The sequence below is a fragment of the Microcebus murinus genome, chromosome 19 (genome assembly GCF_040939455.1).
Source record: "Microcebus murinus isolate Inina chromosome 19, M.murinus_Inina_mat1.0, whole genome shotgun sequence".
Taxonomy (NCBI): Eukaryota; Metazoa; Chordata; class Mammalia; order Primates; family Cheirogaleidae; genus Microcebus; species Microcebus murinus.
In genome coordinates, this window is record NC_134122.1 from 36,628,426 (window position 1) to 36,646,222 (window position 17,797).

Genomic DNA, 17,797 nt, shown 5'->3' on the forward strand with positions numbered 1-17,797 from the left:
GTTCCATTCCCTATCACTACAGAGTGGCCCACACACAGGCCAAGCTTGCTATTTGCTGCAAACAGACCTGGACTGGATGGTCTCTCTTCTGTCATGTGGGCAGCCAGACAGACTGTCCCCTTCTACTCGGAGCCCATGGGAATGTCCTCTAACCCCTAATCCCTTGAAGTTTCTGTTTCTTCATCTGTAGACAAGCCTGTTGTGAGGATGAAATGAGATTAATTTTGTGAAGTCTTTAGCACAGAGCCTGGCACTTGGTGAGTCACCCATGTTAGATATTGTGGTCACAGCCCTGCTTTCAAACACCTTCCCCAGCCCCAATCCTAGCCCCAATTTATTTGCCAAAGCATTTGGCCCCTGTATGTTGCTGGGTATTCAGGAATGTGACCTCATGTTTGCAGAATGCCACTGGCTTTCACATTTGGTCTCCCAGGAAGGGATGCCAAGCCTCAGACACTAGCTCGTGGATCGCAGGGACTTGCCATTACGCTTTGTCATTTTTCAGGACCAATGGCTTACGACTGGTCTCATGGTCTTTCTTGTCCTCACTGTGGCCTGCTGCAGCTCAGTTCTGGGGCTTCTGTGGCAGAAGATAGGAGCGGGCTGGGGTCAGGTCACAGAGATGTAGTGGATGAAACTTTGCTCCCAAGGAGCATACAGTTGGTGGAGAAGACCCAGCAGTAACTACGATGGTGCTCTCGATTAAGGAAAGATTGCTGGATGCTCCGATGCTCCAGGACCGCATGAGAACCCAGAGTTGGACACTGGGATCAGCTGGGAGTCAACCTGACATTGATGATGCTTGGCTAGAGTATTGATGGACAAATGGGAGGTGGCAAGACTGAGAGAAAAGCATCTCGGGCACAGGGAAGAGCACTTAAGGCTTGAAACAGCCTGATACATGCTGGGAACTCCAGATAATTGCACTCTTGAGTTGAGCAAGGGCTAAAACCCTTCAACTTGCAAGGCATCCCAGCCCGGATTTATCTTTCTAAAAAATAAATTTGGCTCCTCTGATTTTAAAATCGATTGGCTCCCTATGACCTGTAGGACCAAGAACAAACTCCCTCCCTTGACGTTCAAAGCCCTTCACAATCTTGCCCTAACCTATGCCCACCTCTCCTCCCTAACCCCTGGCCTTTCGTTATAACCACTTTGATGATTTCCTGTTCTCCCAGCAGGCCATTCACAACCTCTAACCCAGGCTGCTCTCTACCCCCAGTGTTCTTCTCCCCATCTTGGCTGGGCAAACTCTCCCAGTCTTCTAAGACTCAACTCGGGACTTCACTAGAAGCCCTTCCAGGGCAGAAGTTCGCAGCTGTACCAGCCCATCATTTTTGTTGAGTAATCCGTTAACTAATCTTATTAAGGACATCTTCCCTGAGTACCCAGGACAGACGCCCCCTTCTGTGCTTCCCGCACGGTTCGTCCACACTTTGTTGAAACTTCTGGAAGGCAGCCGTCATTTCCCATGCGCATTGCTTTTTGCTCAGTGTCTAACTCTGCACCTGGCACTTCAGAGGTGCTCTGCACGTGTTTGCTGAATGAATGAATGGGTGCACGTGCATTTCCCTTTACGTACCCTGTGGACTCGCCAGGCATGGGCCTGATGGCACTGGCTCTACCTCGGCCCGCGTCTGCGGCGGCCGGGGCGTCTGCGGACCCGAGCGAGCGCCGACTCGGGCGCCACCCTCAGCCGCGTCCCCGCCCCGGCCGCTCGGCGGAGGCTGAGTCTGGGTGGCCCCGCCCACAGCCGCGGTTGGAGGGCGCGGGCGACGCCCACCTGCGAGAGCCACCGTGGATTGGTGCGGCCGCCGCGGGAGGCGGGGCCGGGGCGGGGCGGCCGCTGTCGCCATCCCGGCCAGAAAGGCCCCGCCAGGTGGCGGGCGAAGAGGGACAGCGCGGCCCGGCGGCGGTGAGTGCGCGGCGGCCGGACGGGCGGGGACGGGCGGGGACGCCGAGGACCGTGGCGCGCGCTGGGCGCTGCTCACGTCCGCCTCCCCGAGAGCTGCGCGCGGCCGGGCGCAGGAGCCCGAGCTCGGGGCCGGCCCCCTCGGGGGACCCCGCGGGCCAAGGAGGTGTCAGTCTTGTCTTGTCTTCCAGACCCTGAGGACCGAGACTCCCTGACGCCCAGGAACCGCCCAACATGGCATCGGAGGTGAGTGGGACCTCGGGGACGCCGATCCTCCGAGGCTCCCAGCGAGGGGGGAGGGGCGCCCTGGGCGCCAGCCGAGGCCGTGACCTGCGCACGGGATGTCACGGTGTGGTCGCCCTCCTGGTGATTGTCCTGACTGGCTCTGGGAGCCCGGCACCCCCAAGCTCACCAGCTAGACCCGGCAGAGTTCTTTGCCCGGATTCGCAGGTGTCCCCAGGCGGCCCGTGTGGCAAACCCACCAGCCCACACTACTGGGGAAGGGTGGCCCTGACCTGACCTGACAGTGCCGCCTGCCTGGCTGGGACAGGTACTGCCTACTCCTTCAGGCCGTCACCTCTTCGTTCCTCCTTGCACGTGTCCTCCTGTCAGTCCCCACCCTGCACCACATCCCTTCTCCGCTGCAGCAGTTGTCCCTGTGTATGGAAAAAGGCTCAGCCCCCAAAGGATCCTTGTCAGGAGGTGGGGACAAATCCCTGTGATCCAGAGGCCCCAGGACCTGGTCCCGTCCAGTCTCACTGGCCTCTGCTCCTTAGGGCCAGGGACTCCTGGCTTCTGTTCCTGACCACTGAGTGGCAGGAGTCCAAGACACAGGTTCCCTTCCTTGGGCCTCAGTTGATGTATCTAGCAAATGGGGATAATGATAGCTGTGTGCCTCCCTCTGTAAGGTACTGGACCATGAGGTCATTGCTTTGAACCCTTCAGGTAAACGGGGTTGTTTGCTTCATGCCGATGAAGGGGACCCTAGGCTTGGGAAGCAGGAGGTCTGGGTTCCAGTCCCTTCTGGCCCTCAGAAGCTGACAAGTCACTTCCTCTCTCTCAGTTCCTCTGAATAAAGGGGATGGGAATGCCCCACTGCTAGCTTCTGGGTCATGGTGGAGGGCTGGTGGCTGAGCTGGACTTTGGAGCCAAACAGACTTGGTTTCTGTACCGAAGTCACTTGAGCTCTGTGAATCTCTTTCCTCACCCGTAAAATAAAGGTAGCAGTGCCACCCCACAGGAGGGTGTGATAGCATGGGTAGAACCCCTAGCACAGGGCCAAGCAGTAGTACGTGCTCAGTAAACGGTGGCTAACATAACAATACTGTATTTCCCTCGCACCTTCTAGCTTAGCTATTGCTCATTCAACCCAGCCCAACTCAGTGCCTCTGCCCCTTGCCTGAAGGGATCATTCTGGGCCAGATGTGCCCTGGCTTGGCGTGGTGCCCTCTCCTTCCCCATTCACCTCCCCCTCACCTCAGTGCCCCAGTAGAGGCACCTCACTGTGACCTCCTTCCGGGTCCTTTTATGCCTGCCAGTAGGGTAGGAGCTTGGTCCCAGAGCAGAGTGGTCTGCTTTCAGGTGGGCCAGTGCTGCAGGTGACCTCAGCGTGCCCCTGGCCGTCCTGTAGGTTGGTACTAATTGGTTTGGCTAAGGCCCCGCTTGTTAAGTAGTTGTTGTTATTACTAATAACCCAGGCAGGGAGGCCCAGGAGCCTGCTGGGGGTTGGGGGCGGGTTGGCTCCCGATTCTGACTGGCTGGCATTGGCCCTCTGGCGCCAGTGGTCAGGCCCAGGGCCCCACGTGGTGCCTCGCTGGAGCTCTAGGCTTGGCGGGGCAGCTGAGGGGTAAGGGACCAGCTCAGCTCAAAAGGCTGAGGGGGGTGGAGGCTGCCTCTGCAGGTCAGAGTCCTTTGGCAGCCGGGCCTGTTGGGCACTGAGGGGCAGCTCACGGTCTGGAGCCAGAGCACTGTGGAGGTCCCTGTGGTGCACACAGGGACCAGGAGTGGAGCTAAAACACACCCTTGGCTGGCAGCCCTTAGCCTGTCCCTTAGTAACAACTGGCATTTCCTGAATCCTTACTGAGCTCCTGGGCACTGTGCTATGTCTGCACTTTACAAATGTTTCTAACTGAACGCTCATAACAGGCCTATTATAATAGATAGGTACTATTATTATCCCTGGTTTATAGAGAAACAACTCTGAGGTTTAGAGAGGTTGTTTGTTTATTTTAAGACAGAGTCTCTCTTTGTCGCCCTGGCTACGGTGCAGTGGCATGATCATAGCTCACAGCAGTCTCAAACTCCTGGGCTAAAGCGATCCTCCTGCCTCAGCCTCTGAAGTAGCTGGGACTATAGACTTGTGCCACCACACCCAGCTAATTTTTAAATTTTTAGTAGAGATGGGATCTCGCTCTTGCTCAGGTTGGTCTCAAACTCCTGAGCTCAAGCAATCCTCCTGCCTCAGCCTCCCAGAGTGCTAGGATTACAGGCGTGAGCCACTGCACCCAGCCTAAAGAGGTTATTTAATTTGGGGATTAACAGAGGTCCGGGAAATTGCAGGGTGACAGAGAAGGACACATGTCTTTTTTTTTTTTTTTTTTTTGGAGACAGAGTCTCGCTCTGTTGCCCGGGCTAGAGTGCCATGGCGTCAGCCTAGCTCACAGCAACCTCAAACTCCTGGGCTTAAGCGACCCTCCTGCCTCAGCCTCCCGAGTAGCTGGGACTACAGGCATACGCCACTATGCCTGGCTAATTTTTTCTATATATTTTTAGTTGGCCAATTAATTTCTTTGTATTTTTAGCAGAGATGGGGTCTCACTCTTTCTCAGTCTGCTTTCGAACTCCTGACCTTGAGCAATCCACCCACGTTGGCCTCTCAGAGTATTAGGATTACAGGCATGAGCCACCATGCCCGGCCTGGGTGGACATATGTCTTGAGCAGCCATTGTACTCTCCCTACCACAGAAAGGACACCAGTGAAGTAACATGCCCACCTCCACGCTGGCACTCTCCACCCAGTCCTTGGCACTCTGGGCCTTGGGGCTGATCCCCTGCACCACCTCCATCTGTCCCCATTCCCTGGCCTATGCCCTCTTTCAAAACACCAATGCCTCTGTCCTATCCCTCTGCCCTTGGCTTGGGGGGGGGGACAAGGACGCAGCCAGTGGCCTCCTAGAAGGCCAGTGATAATGCGGGTGTCAGAGGTGCTCTCCAGAGCCAAAGGGGTGGAGTCCCCCCTCCAGGGAGTTGGGGAGAGAGATGCAGGTAGCTGGGCCCTCATGTGCCTCTTTGCCTGTGTCTGCAGGGAAAGTTCAGGACATCAGAGCCCAGCCCAGAGGCTCTGGTGGAACAAGGCATTGAGAGCATGGACTCTGACCTCCTACTGCTGGGCTGCAGCCCTGGCCTCCCACCCCCAGAGAGGGCAAGCCACATAACCTCTCTGTGCCTCAGTTTCCCCCTCCATGGCGGGCTAGTACTGATGCCTACTCAGAGAGTTGCTGTCAGCACATGCTAAGCAGTCAGAATGGCACCTGGCACACAGCGAGAAAGCGGCGGATGTTAGCCGGTGTCATTATCATTATCATTGGCACAGCAGAGCTGGATTCTGGGCAGCTTCTCAGTTTGGTCAGTGGCAGGAAAGGTCCCAGGGGTGCCTTGTACCCTGCCTCCATCTCCCTGGAGTCATGCCACATGGTGGGAAAGAACCCTGACTATAGTGTCCAGCCACATTCCCACACTCACTCCCGGGGTAGCTCTGAGAAGGTTCCTGACCCTCTGAGCCTCAGTTTCCTTGTCTGTCCAGTTAGAATAATCCTGCTCAGTGGTCTCCATTGCCATCAGCCTTCCTGAGGGCCCTTTGCTAGGGGCACTGTTCTGGGGCGTGGGGAGGACACTAACTGCTGCTGTTTTCCCGGCAGAGTGGGAAGCTGTGGGGCGGCCGGTTTGTGGGTGCAGTGGACCCCATCATGGAGAAGTTCAATGCGTCTATTGCCTACGACCGGCAGCTGTGGGAGGTGGACGTGCAGGGCAGCAAGGCCTACAGCAGGGGCCTGGAGAAGGCGGGACTCCTCACCAAGGCCGAGATGGCCCAGATACTCCAAGGCCTGGACAAGGTACTCACCACGTGCCAGGCCCCACTCAAGGCCCCCTCTCTGCAGGCCCAGGCTCCTACCAAATCCCCGAGCAAAGGTTGCAGTGTCCCAGGCCTGTGGTTTCATGTAGCAGTAATTGTAGACTTACAGAGGTGCTGTTTAACCACGTGCTATGGTAGCTATGTTATCTCTTCATCTTTTTTTTCTGAGACAAGGTTGGCAGTGTTGCCCAGGCTGAAGTGCAGCCTCAAACTCCCACACTCAAGCTATCCTCCTGCCTCAGCCCCAGGAAGCTGGGATTGTAGGCATGCACCAGGACGTCCTGCTAATTTTTTGTAGAGATGGGGTCTCACTATGTTGGTCAGGCTGGTCTCGAACTCCTGGCCTTAAGTGATCCTCCTGCCTCTGCCTTACCCTTCATCCTTTAGTGATCCCTGTGGTCTCCATGTAGCCCCAGGTGGCACATGGGTAAAGGTGTGCTGGGTCTGAGATGCTCACTCGGTGGTAGGGGCTGTGGCAGTCCTTTCCCCAGGTGCACTCCTAGGGCTCAGCTCCTGCGTGGGGACAGTCAGTTGTCAGGGAGAGTGTAGGACCAAGGCCAGAGCCCTTGAGGCTGCCAGTGCCTGCCCATCTGACCTCAGGGTTGCTGCCATCTGCTCTAGGTGGCTGAAGAATGGGCCCAGGGCACCTTCAAGCTAAACCCCAATGATGAGGACATCCACACTGCCAACGAGAGACGCCTGAAGGTATGCGCCCTCCCCCCCAACTGCCTTCTGCCTTCCTGGCCTTCCCTCTCCACCTTGCCCTGGGTGCTTCAAGCATAAGCACCATCATTCTGTCCCCGTCGCCACTGGCAGAGAGCAGGCAAGACCTCAGAATAGGACGCCTCCGCAGAGATGGCGAGAGCCCAGGCAGGACCTGGGGTGGGGAAGGTGGGCGACAGGGCTGGTGAGGAACTGCGCTGCCTGGGTCGGCCCCTCGGGCCGTGGGTGTGCAGTCCCTGACCCGCCCTCCTCCCCGCACCCGCAGGAGCTCATCGGTGAAACTGCAGGGAAGCTGCACACGGGACGCAGTCGGAATGACCAGGTGCTGCCAGCTCCCCTGCTCCCTGCTCCCCACCTTCCCAGCCTGGCACCACCCCCTGACTGCCACCCCCTCCCCGCCACAGGTGGTCACAGACCTCAGGCTGTGGATGCGGCGGACCTGCTCCACTCTCTCGGCCCTCCTCTGGGAGCTCATCAGAACCATGGTGGATCGGGCAGAGGCGTGAGTGCCCTGTGGACACCCGGGGGCAGAGAGGGGCCTGAGGGTAGCCAGGGTGTCCTGTCCCCTGAGGCAGGTGGCCTGAACCCCAGACCCAGGTGGCAGGGGTGAACTGGGGGTGGCTCCAGGCAGACAGTCAGGAGTGGGCATTTCCTAACTCAGCAGGCGAGGAAACCTCAGCCTTTGAGGATGGGAGGGCAGGAGGCTGAGCCACCAAGCAATGCCCGGAGGCCAGAGGACATGGGCTGGCTGTGCCTGGAGCAGCCAAGGTCACCCTTCAGCCTCATTCAAACTTGGCTTCCATGACCCGATGTCTTTGGGGCTGGCTCTGCTCTTTGCAGACCCGGCCAAGGAGCCGCTGAGAAGTCCCTAGGTGGTGTCAGAGACAGGCTGACCCCTCGTTGCCACCAATTCCCTGTGACCTCCCTTTCTCAGACCTCAGCCACCAGGGGGGAATAAGGGCACAAGAATTGTCACCCTGGGAGGTGAGGTAGGGGCTGCTAGGAGGAATAGGGAGCAGCTGCTAGAGTTCGGGGTTTCTCTATGGGCTGATGAAAATGTCCTAAAATGGATTGTGGTGATGGTTGTACACTAAAGTGTACACTTAGGGTAAATTGTATTGTGAATTAGATCTCAATAAAGCTGTTTATTTTTTAAAAAAAAACAAGTGGCTGAGTGCGGTGGCTCACGCCTCTAATCCTAGCACTCAGGGAGGCTGAGGTGGGAGGATCACTCAAGGTCAGGAGTTCAAAACCAGCCAGAGCAAGAGCAAGACCCCGTCTCTACTAAAAAATGGAAAGAAATTAATTGGCCAACTAAAAATATATAGAAAAAATTAGCCAGGCATGGTGGTGCATGCCTGTAGTCCCAGCTACTCGGGAGGCTGAGGCAGGAGGATCGCTTGAGCCCAGGAGTTTGAGGTTGCCGTGAGCTAGGCTGACACCACAGCACTCTAGCCCAGGCAACAGAGTGAGACTCTGTCTCAAAAAACAAATAAATAGATAAAAAAACAACAAAACTACCATCACCCACAGCACCCCTGCCCCTGCCCTGCCTACTTTAATGTGCCCTAGCTTTTTCCCGGGTCCTCAGGAGCCTCTCGTGTGTTCACGTGGGCAGCCTCCCGCTACCAGGCGGTACCCGCCCTGGGCCTCCTCCCCTGTTCTGGTCCCTGCTCAGAGCTGCCTAGTGACGAGGCCCAGGCTCAGGGTGTAACCCTCACCTGGTCCTGGCAAAGCCTCCCGGGGAGGCCCCACAGCCCCGGCCTGGTTATTGGATCACACCCCCCCTTCTGGCCTCTTTTCTCTTTAGACCTGTTTGTCCCCAAGAGATGGCTCCCTCGTGCAGGCAGAGCCTTGCGGGCCTGCCCTGCTCTTCCCTGGAGTGCCCAGGCCAGGAGGGTCCCGGCTGTGCCAGGCAGGCCTTGCCAGAGCCTCCAGCTGAGCCCCTGCCTGACCCTAGCCCCTCAGGCCTCCTGCCACTTCTCTTCCCCCACAGGGAACGTGACGTCCTCTTCCCAGGGTACACACACCTGCAGAGGGCACAGCCCATCCGCTGGAGCCACTGGATCCTGAGGTGAGCAGGGTGCGGTGCCAGGGCCCCGTGATGGATCCGTGATGGGGGGAGGACCCACTCCCCGCCCCGGGCTGCCCTGACCCTCCCGGCCCTGGCGTCCCACAGCCACGCCGTGGCACTGACCCGAGACTCCGAGAGGCTGCTGGAGGTGCAGAAGCGGATCAACGTCCTGCCCCTGGGGAGGTGAGTGAGACCCCAGTGCCCGAGGGCCTGGTGGGGGTGGGGGTCGCTGCTACCTAGTCAGCATGGCCCTCTGGGGACGGACAGAACAGAAGCCGAGAAGGACAGAGCACGACAGAAAGCTGGTAGTCAGCCAGGAGGAGGACCCTGCAGGGACCTCCAGCTCTCTCTAAGATGGGGACAACCCAGCCCGCAAATGTGCGTGAGCAGGGCCAGAGCTCTCCAGAAAGGCTCCCGGAGAGCCCAGCACCCTGCCCACAACCTGCCATTTCCCTGCGTGGGGACAAGTGTTCTGGCACCAGAGGTGACTGGGCCAGGGGAGTGGCTGAGCTCTAGGCCGTAGCCCTGCTAACCAGGCTTGGTTCTGGGTGTGCATGCCTGTGAGTGCATGTATGCATGTGTGTGTATGTGTGTGTGTGTCAGGGCCCGCCTGCTGTGAGCCCTGTCACTGTGAACCCCTGTCCCTGCAGCGGGGCCATTGCGGGCAATCCTCTGGGTGTGGACCGGGAGCTGCTGCGAGCAGGTAAGGCTCCCTGCTCCCCCTCCCTGGGGAGAGTCACCCTCAGCACCCGCCAGGTCTCGCAGACACACAGGAGACAGGGCAGGGGCTCCTTGGTGGAACCTTCATTTATTGGGTCTGGGCACTGAGGCTGTCCAGGCAAGGGCTTGCCTGTGGCAGGGGTTCCTTCCTCCTTCCTGGGACCTCTGCAGGGGATCCCCCACCTCCTGCTATCCTTGATCCTCTTCCCTGAGAGGGGCTCAGCAGGAGGTGGCTGGGCAGCCTGGGTAGGGTAGGGGCGGCCACTCCTCGCCCTCCAGCCTAGCCCCGCTTCCTCCCCACCCCCAGAACTGAACTTTGGGGCCATCACGCTTAACAGCATGGATGCCACCAGTGAGCGAGACTTTGTGGGTGAGTCTTGGGGCCCAGACCCTGCACGGTGCCGCACCTCTGTCCCCCAGCCTGGCTTCTCTCCAGGCTCCTCCCACCCCGTCTGGTCAGGCTAGGAGGGGAACAAGCGAGGCCTGGTGCCTGAGAGCCTGCCCTCCCTCCCAAGCCGAGTTCCTGTTCTGGGCTTCGCTGTGCATGACCCACCTCAGCAGGATGGCCGAGGACCTCATCCTCTACGGCACCAAGGAGTTCGGCTTTGTGCAGCTCTCAGATGCCTACAGGTATGGCTCGAGCTGCCACCGGCCCTGTCCCACACCCCGGCACAGCCTCCTCTCTCCCTACCCCACCGCTTGCTCAGAACTGGACAGTGTGCTGCTTGGCCTGCCCTGCCCCCCACACCAGCTGACCAGCCGAGGGGCAGGCGGGCCCCTTCAGTCCCAGCATCTCTGTCCCCAGCACCGGAAGCAGCCTGATGCCCCAGAAGAAAAACCCAGACAGCCTGGAGCTGATCCGGAGCAAGGCCGGGCGTGTGTTTGGGCGGGTGAGCAGGGCAGAGGGGCTAGGCCTCTGGGCTGACCCGGTGGGTCCTGAGGGGACTCCCAGGACAGGCTCCAGGGTCCCAGCTCCTGAGCATCCCTCTCCTGCAGTGTGCCGGGCTCCTGATGACCCTGAAGGGACTCCCAAGCACCTACAACAAGGACCTGCAGGTGCGAGGCTGGGGCGGTGGGTGAGGGCCCCACTGCCTGCAACCACATGCCAGTTCTTAGCCCAGGCCGGGAGCCCCCCAGAATTGCCACCTCCCATCCTGTGCACACAGCTCTATGGCCACCCTCAGAGCCCTCTGCCCTTGCTTAGTTGGGGTGCTGAGTGTTCCGAGTAGAAGGCAGTGGGGATGCCTCGGACGGGATAGGGCTCTGGTGACAGGTGCCAGGGGGGCTGCTGAGTCCTCACTTCCTGCTACGTGTCCCCAGGAAGACAAGGAAGCTGTATTTGAAGTGTCAGACACCATGAGTGCCGTCCTCCAGGTGGCCACTGGCGTCATCTCTACGCTGCAGGCAAGACACGCCCCCCCCCCCTGTCTTCCTGCCTAGGCCCTAGAACCAGGGATGGGCCTGCCAGGGGGGTGATCTTGGGGTGAGGCAGGGTCGGGCTGGAAGGCCTGGGATAGGACAGGGGTATGTGCTTGTTCCTGCTCCTGGGGAAGGGTCAAAAGCTGCTAGAGTCGAATAGAAGTGCATTGGAGAGGGGCCCAGGTTACATCAACTGGCCAGGCCAGATTGCTTTTTTACTCATTTATTATGAGTAATTTCAGTATACAACAGAGAATGCACAATGAAGCCTCTGTACCGACCCCCAGCTTCAACCATAACCCCTTGTGGCCATTCTTGCTGCGGCTGTCTTTACCCACACCCCTTCCCACTCATCCCCATTTGGAAGCAAATTCCCATCATCACATTGTTTCGTTCCTAAATAGCTCAGGATGTGTCTCTAAAGCACCAGTTCTCGAAGCATGGTCCCCAGCCTAGTGGCATCAGCATCACCTGAGAACTTCTGAGAAATGCAATCCTAAGCCCCCCACTCCAGACTACCGAGTCAGAGACTATGGTAGTGGGGCCAGCAATTTGTATTTTAATAAATCCTCAGGTAATTCCGATGCATGCTAAAGATAGGGACTCTTGGAAAACATGAAGGCAACACCATTAGCACACCTAAAAATTATCAGTAAGTATGATTAGCCAGGTGTGGTGCAAGCCTGTAGTCCCGGCTACTTGGGAGGCTGAGGCAGGAGGATCACTTGAGCTCAGAAGTGTGACGCTGCAGTGAGCTATGATGACACCACTGCACTCCAGCCCAGGTGACTGACTGAGTGAGAGCCTGTCTCTTAAAAAAGAAAATTATGGGACGGTTTAAGCAGAGAGCAGGGCAAAGCCAGGTAGGTAAGAGAGGATCTGCCCAAGGCAGGGGCCCTCCTGGCAGAGGGGGCAGGGCTGGGGCCTCAGGCCGGCAGCTTCAGGACCCAGGGTCCCCAACACTCATCACCCCCCTGGCCGGTGCCCCCAGATTCACCGCGAGAACATGGCACAGGCTCTCAGCCCTGACATGCTGGCCACTGACCTCGCCTACTACCTGGTCCGCAAAGGGGTGAGTGTGAGGCAGTCAGGTGGGGGTCCAGGAGACGGGGTGTCCCCCTGGGGCTGGGGAAGGTCCGGAAGGGGCAAGGGTACCTGGGGCAGACCAGAGAGCAGAGGAAGCCTGCGGCAGCACTGCGCTCCCCCCCATCCCAGATGCCATTCCGCCAGGCCCACGAGGCCTCAGGGAAAGCCGTGTTCATGGCCGAGACCAAGGGGGTCGCCCTCAACCAGCTGTCGCTGCAGGAGCTGCAGACCATCAGGTGGGGCCCCACCCTCGGCACTTTCCCGGGAGGGGAGGCTGGGTGGCTGCCGCCCTGGCCCATCACCTCCTTTTCCTCCAGCCCCCTGTTCTCAGGCGACGTGAGCCGTGTGTGGGACTACGGGCACAGCGTGGAGCAGTACGGTGCTCTGGGGGGCACGGCGCGCTCCAGCGTCGACTGGCAGATCGGCCAGGTGCGGGCGCTGTTGCGGGCACAGCAGGCCTAGACCCTCCCCACGCCTGCTCTCAAATAAAGCGGACCTGAGAGGAGGCTGCCGCACGTTTCCTCCCCAGCCTGTCTTCCTCACTGGTGGGACCATCAGGGAGGGAAGTGGAGAAACTGGACAAGGATGGTGAGAGTGACAGATGGGGACGGGAGGAGGGGGCCTCCCATCAGAGCCCCTGCCCTGTCCAGGCCCCACCTCCTTGAAACCCTGTCACAGGGACCTCCTGCCTTGGGTGTCCTTGGCAGGACTGGAGGGACCTCATGGCAGAGCTAGCCCAGCCGGGCACTGTCCATCTCCCTTCCTTCCCAGTGTCCCCTGAGATCCCCCAGCTTTCATCCTCCCCTTGCTTAGCCCACCCGTCCCTGGAACACATTACACATTACAGGGTGTCCCCTGGGCTGAGGCCTTTGCCAGAACTGCCAAAGTCACCTACCTGTGCCCTTGTAAGGGGCGTGGTGCATTGGGTGGAAAAGTCAGTCTTCTGGCTGGCGTGTGATGCCCGGCACTAGGTTGGCACTAGGTTGGCTTCGTACAAAGGGGAAGACGACTCCTCCCCCACCCTAGAGAGTGACAGACAGATAAATTCCCTTGTACCGAACATGAGGCGAAGGTGGCAGAGATGTGGGGACTGCAGAGGGCCTGTCCCATTTAGTGATCAAGGGAGGGACTATCCCACCCAGTCTGCAGAGGGCCCTGAGGCCAGGCCTGGCACGAGGTGCGTGTTCAGTAGGGCCCACGGAGACACAGAGGGCTTTTTTACGCAAATTTGATAAGGGCTGAAATTTATATTCTATTCACAACAAAGATAAGCTAAAGCCTGGGAAGAAGGGATAACTCATCCCAAGTGATTCTGGGGGCAATGAAAACATTTTATAAACTAAAGAACCAAAACTTTAGCAGTGGATGCCAAATTCTAAAGGGGGTCAAAGCTGTGGTTTACAGAATCTTCCAGAGCTGTGGTTCTCAAAATGTGCTTCCTGATCACCATCATCATCAACACCTGGGGATTTGCTAGAAACACAAACTTTCAGCCCCATGCCCCAGACCTACTAAATCAGATATGGGGTGGGGCCTGGCCATCTAGTCTAACAAGTCCTGCAGGTGATTCAGTGAGAGCCCCTAGGCTCCAGGACCTCGGGAGCCCAACCTGCTGCAGACCAGCAACGCCAGCCTTGCCTGGGCCCACCTGACCTGATTCAGAGCCTGCAGTTCAACACGCTCCCTGGGTGCCCTGTGTACGTTAGCGTCAGAAGTGCTGACCCAGACAAGGCGTAAAATCTGGTCTCAGGCCGGGCGCGGTGGCTCATTCCTGTAATCCTAGCACTCTGGGAGGCCAAGGCGGGTGGATCCTTTGAGCTCAGGAGGTGGAGACCAGCCTGAGCAAGAGTGAGACCCTGTCTCTACTAAAAAAATATATAGGCCGGGCGCTGTGGCTCACGCCTGTAATCCTAGCTCTTGGGAGGCCGAGGCGGGCGGATTGCTCAAGGTCAGGAGTTCAAAACCAGCCTGAGCAAGAGCGAGACCCCGTCTCTACTATAAATAGAAAGAAATTAATTGGCCAACTGATATATATATAAAAAATTAGCCGGGCATGGTGGCGCATGCCTATAGTCCCAGCTACTCGGGAGGCTGAGGCAGAAGGATCACTCGAGCCCAGGAGTTTGAGGTTGCTGTGAGCTAGGCTGACGCCACGGCACTCACTCTAGCCTGGACAACAAAGCGAGACTCTGTCTCAAAAAAAAAAAAAAAAAAAAAAAATATATATATATATATATATAAAGAAATTAGCTGGACAACAACAACAACAAAAAAAATATATATATATATAAAATTAGCTGGGCATGGTGGCACATGTCTGTAGTCCCAGCTACTCAGGAGGCTGAGGCAGGAGGATCGCTTGAGCCCAGGAGTCTGAGGTTGCTGTGAGCTAGGCTGACACCACTGCTCTCTAGCCCAGGCAACAGAGTAAGACTCTGTCTCAAAAAAAGAAAAATCTGGTCTCAAAGTGAAGGAGGGGCTTATGTCCATCCAACACCAGCTAGTGTTAAAATAATGCCTATAGTATATACGTGGCACTGTGGGGACTGGAACCGAGCGAATGAGAAGATTGCCGTGGTGACTCTTCTGCCGCCTCCATTGACGGGACACGCCCCGGTCTAAGTGGGAAATGTTTTTAGCTGATCTGCCCCCACCCCGACACTCCCACATCTGCCTCGCCTGCTCACTCTTTTCCTCTTCTCCACAATTTGGTTTTCAACTTCACCTATTTACACCGAGGCTCAGTGTGACCTTGTATTGGTTTCATTTGGCTGCTGTCACAAATTACCACAAGCTTAATGGCTTAAAACAACATAAATGTATAATTCCATAGGTCAGAGGTCTGAAATGGGTTTTACTGAGATGAACTCAAATGTCAGCAGGCCCACCCTTCCTCCAGAGGCTCTAGAGGAGAATCTGTTTTCTCGCCTCTTCCAGAGGCCACCTGCAGTCCTTGTCTTGGGGCCCCTTCTTCCATCGTCAAGAACATCACCGTAGCATCGTCAAATCTCTCTCCGCTTCTGTCGTCAGGCTCCAGATCGGCCCCTCTGCCTCCCTCTTATAAGGACCCTTGTGATTCCCTTGGATCCACCCAGATAAATCATCTCCACTTCTCAGATCTTTAACTTAAGCATATCCACAAAGGTCCCTTTCCTATGTAAGGCAACATATTCACAGGCTCTGGGGATCATGACATGGATGTCTCGGGGGAATCATTCAGCCTACTGCATTCAGCCTACCAAGATTCATGTCTATCTCACATGCAAAATACATTCATCCCATCCCCAAATCCCCAAATCTCAGCCGCCATGGCATCAACTCATGTCCAAAGTTAATGCACATCTCATCAGCTCAAAATTCTCATATCTCGTCTAAATTATCTAAATTATATATAGGTATGATCCATCCTGGGGCAAAATTCCTCTCTGTCCATGAGCCTGTGAAACTCATATGACTTTAGTGAGGATTAAATAAGTTCATATATATAAACTGGAGAACAAGTTGTCTCCTCCCAACATACAATGCTGAGATGGGCATAGGATAGCAGTTACAGACACCCCACTTCAAAGAGGAAGAAAATGGGAGCAAAAGAGGAGTCACTGGTCCCAAGCAATTTCGAAATCCAACTCAGAAGACCATCACATTTCAAGGCCTGGGAACAATCCTGGCTCTAAGCTCTACCCTCTGGGCCTGCACCACCCCCCTCAGAGTCATCATCCCTCTCTCTTGAAGGTTAGCATGTGTCTGCCACTGCGTGACCACTTGTCAGCCTGTGTCCTGCCTGAAAACTATTGAGGGACTTCTTTAATTTCCTCCTCTCTGTACCTTTCAGCCCATGCTGGCAGCGTTTTTGCTGGTATAACAACATCCTCAAGAACTTTGTGAGTTTCCTGTGCATGTCATAAGTGTTCAGGTCATTAGCCAAGAGGCTCCTCCACGATCTTCCTCGACTAATCCCATCTCTGTTCCTGGAGTCTGCAGAGACACCCCAGGGGATCCATGCGGCACATGCCTAGTCCCCTCAAAGAGCCCTTTGTGCGATGGAACACTCTGACCTTTTGATCCCTTCAAGGCACTAGCAAGAGATTGTCTAGCCACAATCTGGGCTTTCTAACGCATGATTTCCTAACAGCGAGTCTCCTAATTTTAGCATCTTTTGTGATATAGATAGACTGAGAATTTCCCAAACCATCAAGTCCTGGTTTCTTTTTGCTTAACAGTTCTTTCCTCAATTTATCAGTTTCTTTTTGCATTTTATACTCTTGGCTTCAAGGAATGCTGAGAAAGTAAGCGCCTGACAAAAGGGAATGAGGGTGTCTTACTGGCTGTTTTATTTATTTTTATTTATTTATTTATTTTTGAGACAGAGTCTCGCTTTGTTGCCCAGGCTAGAGTGAGTGCCGTGGCATCAGCCTAGCTCACAGCAACCTCAAACTCCTGGGCTCAAGCAATCCTTTTGCCTCAGCCTCCCAAGTAGCTGGGACTACAGGCATGTGCCACCATGCCCGGCTAATTTTATATATATATATATTAGTTGGCCAATTAATTTCTTTCTATTTATAGTAGAGACGGGGTCTCGCTCTTGCTCAGGCTGGTTTCGAACTCCTGACCTCTAGCAATCCGCCTGCCTCGGCCTCCCAGAGTGCTAGGATTACAGGCGTGAGCCACCGTGCCCGGCCTGTTTTATTAAACTTTAATTATTCCTTGGGGATTGGGGCAAGACCCACTGCACTGAGCCTGATGTCACCTGAGCAAAACAGGGGCTGGGGTGGGAGTGGCTGTTGTTTGAGCAGTCAGAGGCATCCAGAACCGATGATCACTGTGCTTATGCTGGCCACCAAGATCACATTGACAGGTTTGACAGCCACAAAAGTGAATCAGCAAAACTCAAGGGACAGTATAGAACTATGTTTCATCCTGTATTCTGTAGTTATTTTTGAACGTGCAAACTAAAATTTTCCCTAGGAAAATTTGTCCAGTTAAAGTTGGCGTGGTTCTCTGACTCCTGCAAATATGATCGGGATTTTATCTAGTTTTCTCCTCTGAAATCACCAATAAAAATAATATAGAAAGAAAGGCTGTAGCTGAAGCCCTATTGCATACAACATGAGACCTTTCCCAGCTTACCCTTAGTTGACATTTTGGGGACATGTTTGCTTAACCAATTACAATTCTATTCAGTGATGCTGCCATCCTGTCTACAGGTCTCCAAAGACAGGTCATGAAAGTCTTTTTCAAATTTCTTGCTGGGATCCAGGTGGCTTCTTTTATAGCATTGCCCCATCCAGGCCTAATAGGGATCAAGGCCTAATATCAACAGTTTTGATAAAAGATCACTTTATCAAACAGGAATGAAGTTAGTTTTACAAAATTTTTGTTTTAGGTGAAACTATATTGGGTCCTGGTATCTACCAGTTCCTTTTCTAAGTGCACAGTATCCATTCCTTTTATTTCATTCATTTCTTTATTTTGTATAACAGGTTTATTGGGCTATAATTTTCATACCATAAAATATATTCCTTCAAAATGTTCAGTTTAATGTTTTTAGTATGTTCACAGAGTTGTGCAATTATCACCACAATCAATTTTAGAACATTTCACCACCCCAAAAAGAAACCCACAAGAAACCATTTTTTTGCCTCAAAGGAAGTGAAAAAATCCGCAGAATGGGAGAACTTTGTTTCTCTTCACAGCTGTGGAATATTTCACTGAGCCACCACGCCGACCACGT

General features: G+C 55.3%; 1 protein-coding gene across 1 annotated transcript; it reads left to right on the forward strand.

Moving 5' to 3' along the window:
* The first annotated feature begins 1,828 nt into the window (after nt 1-1,828).
* ASL (argininosuccinate lyase) lies at nt 1,829-12,594 on the forward strand. The gene is made up of 17 exons (XM_012764092.2): nt 1,829-1,915; nt 2,104-2,158; nt 5,830-6,024; nt 6,666-6,749; nt 7,033-7,089; nt 7,172-7,269; nt 8,764-8,841; nt 8,947-9,024; nt 9,492-9,544; nt 9,869-9,931; nt 10,077-10,191; nt 10,367-10,451; nt 10,558-10,617; nt 10,882-10,965; nt 11,972-12,052; nt 12,196-12,302; nt 12,384-12,594. Exons 2-17 carry the CDS (start codon nt 2,147-2,149, stop codon nt 12,526-12,528), a joined length of 1,395 nt encoding a protein of 464 aa, XP_012619546.1. The 5' UTR covers nt 1,829-1,915; nt 2,104-2,146; the 3' UTR covers nt 12,529-12,594.
* Nucleotides 12,595-17,797: the final 5,203 nt, after the last annotated feature.

Excerpts from the sequence above, each read along its gene's own strand:
- ASL (XM_012764092.2), top strand. Across the intron at positions 9,025-9,491 it reads AACGTCCTGCCCCTGGGGAG|CGGGGCCATTGCGGGCAATC; the intron begins GTGAGTGAGACC and ends CTGTCCCTGCAG. Across the intron at positions 12,303-12,383 it reads CAGGAGCTGCAGACCATCAG|CCCCCTGTTCTCAGGCGACG; the intron begins GTGGGGCCCCAC and ends CTTTTCCTCCAG.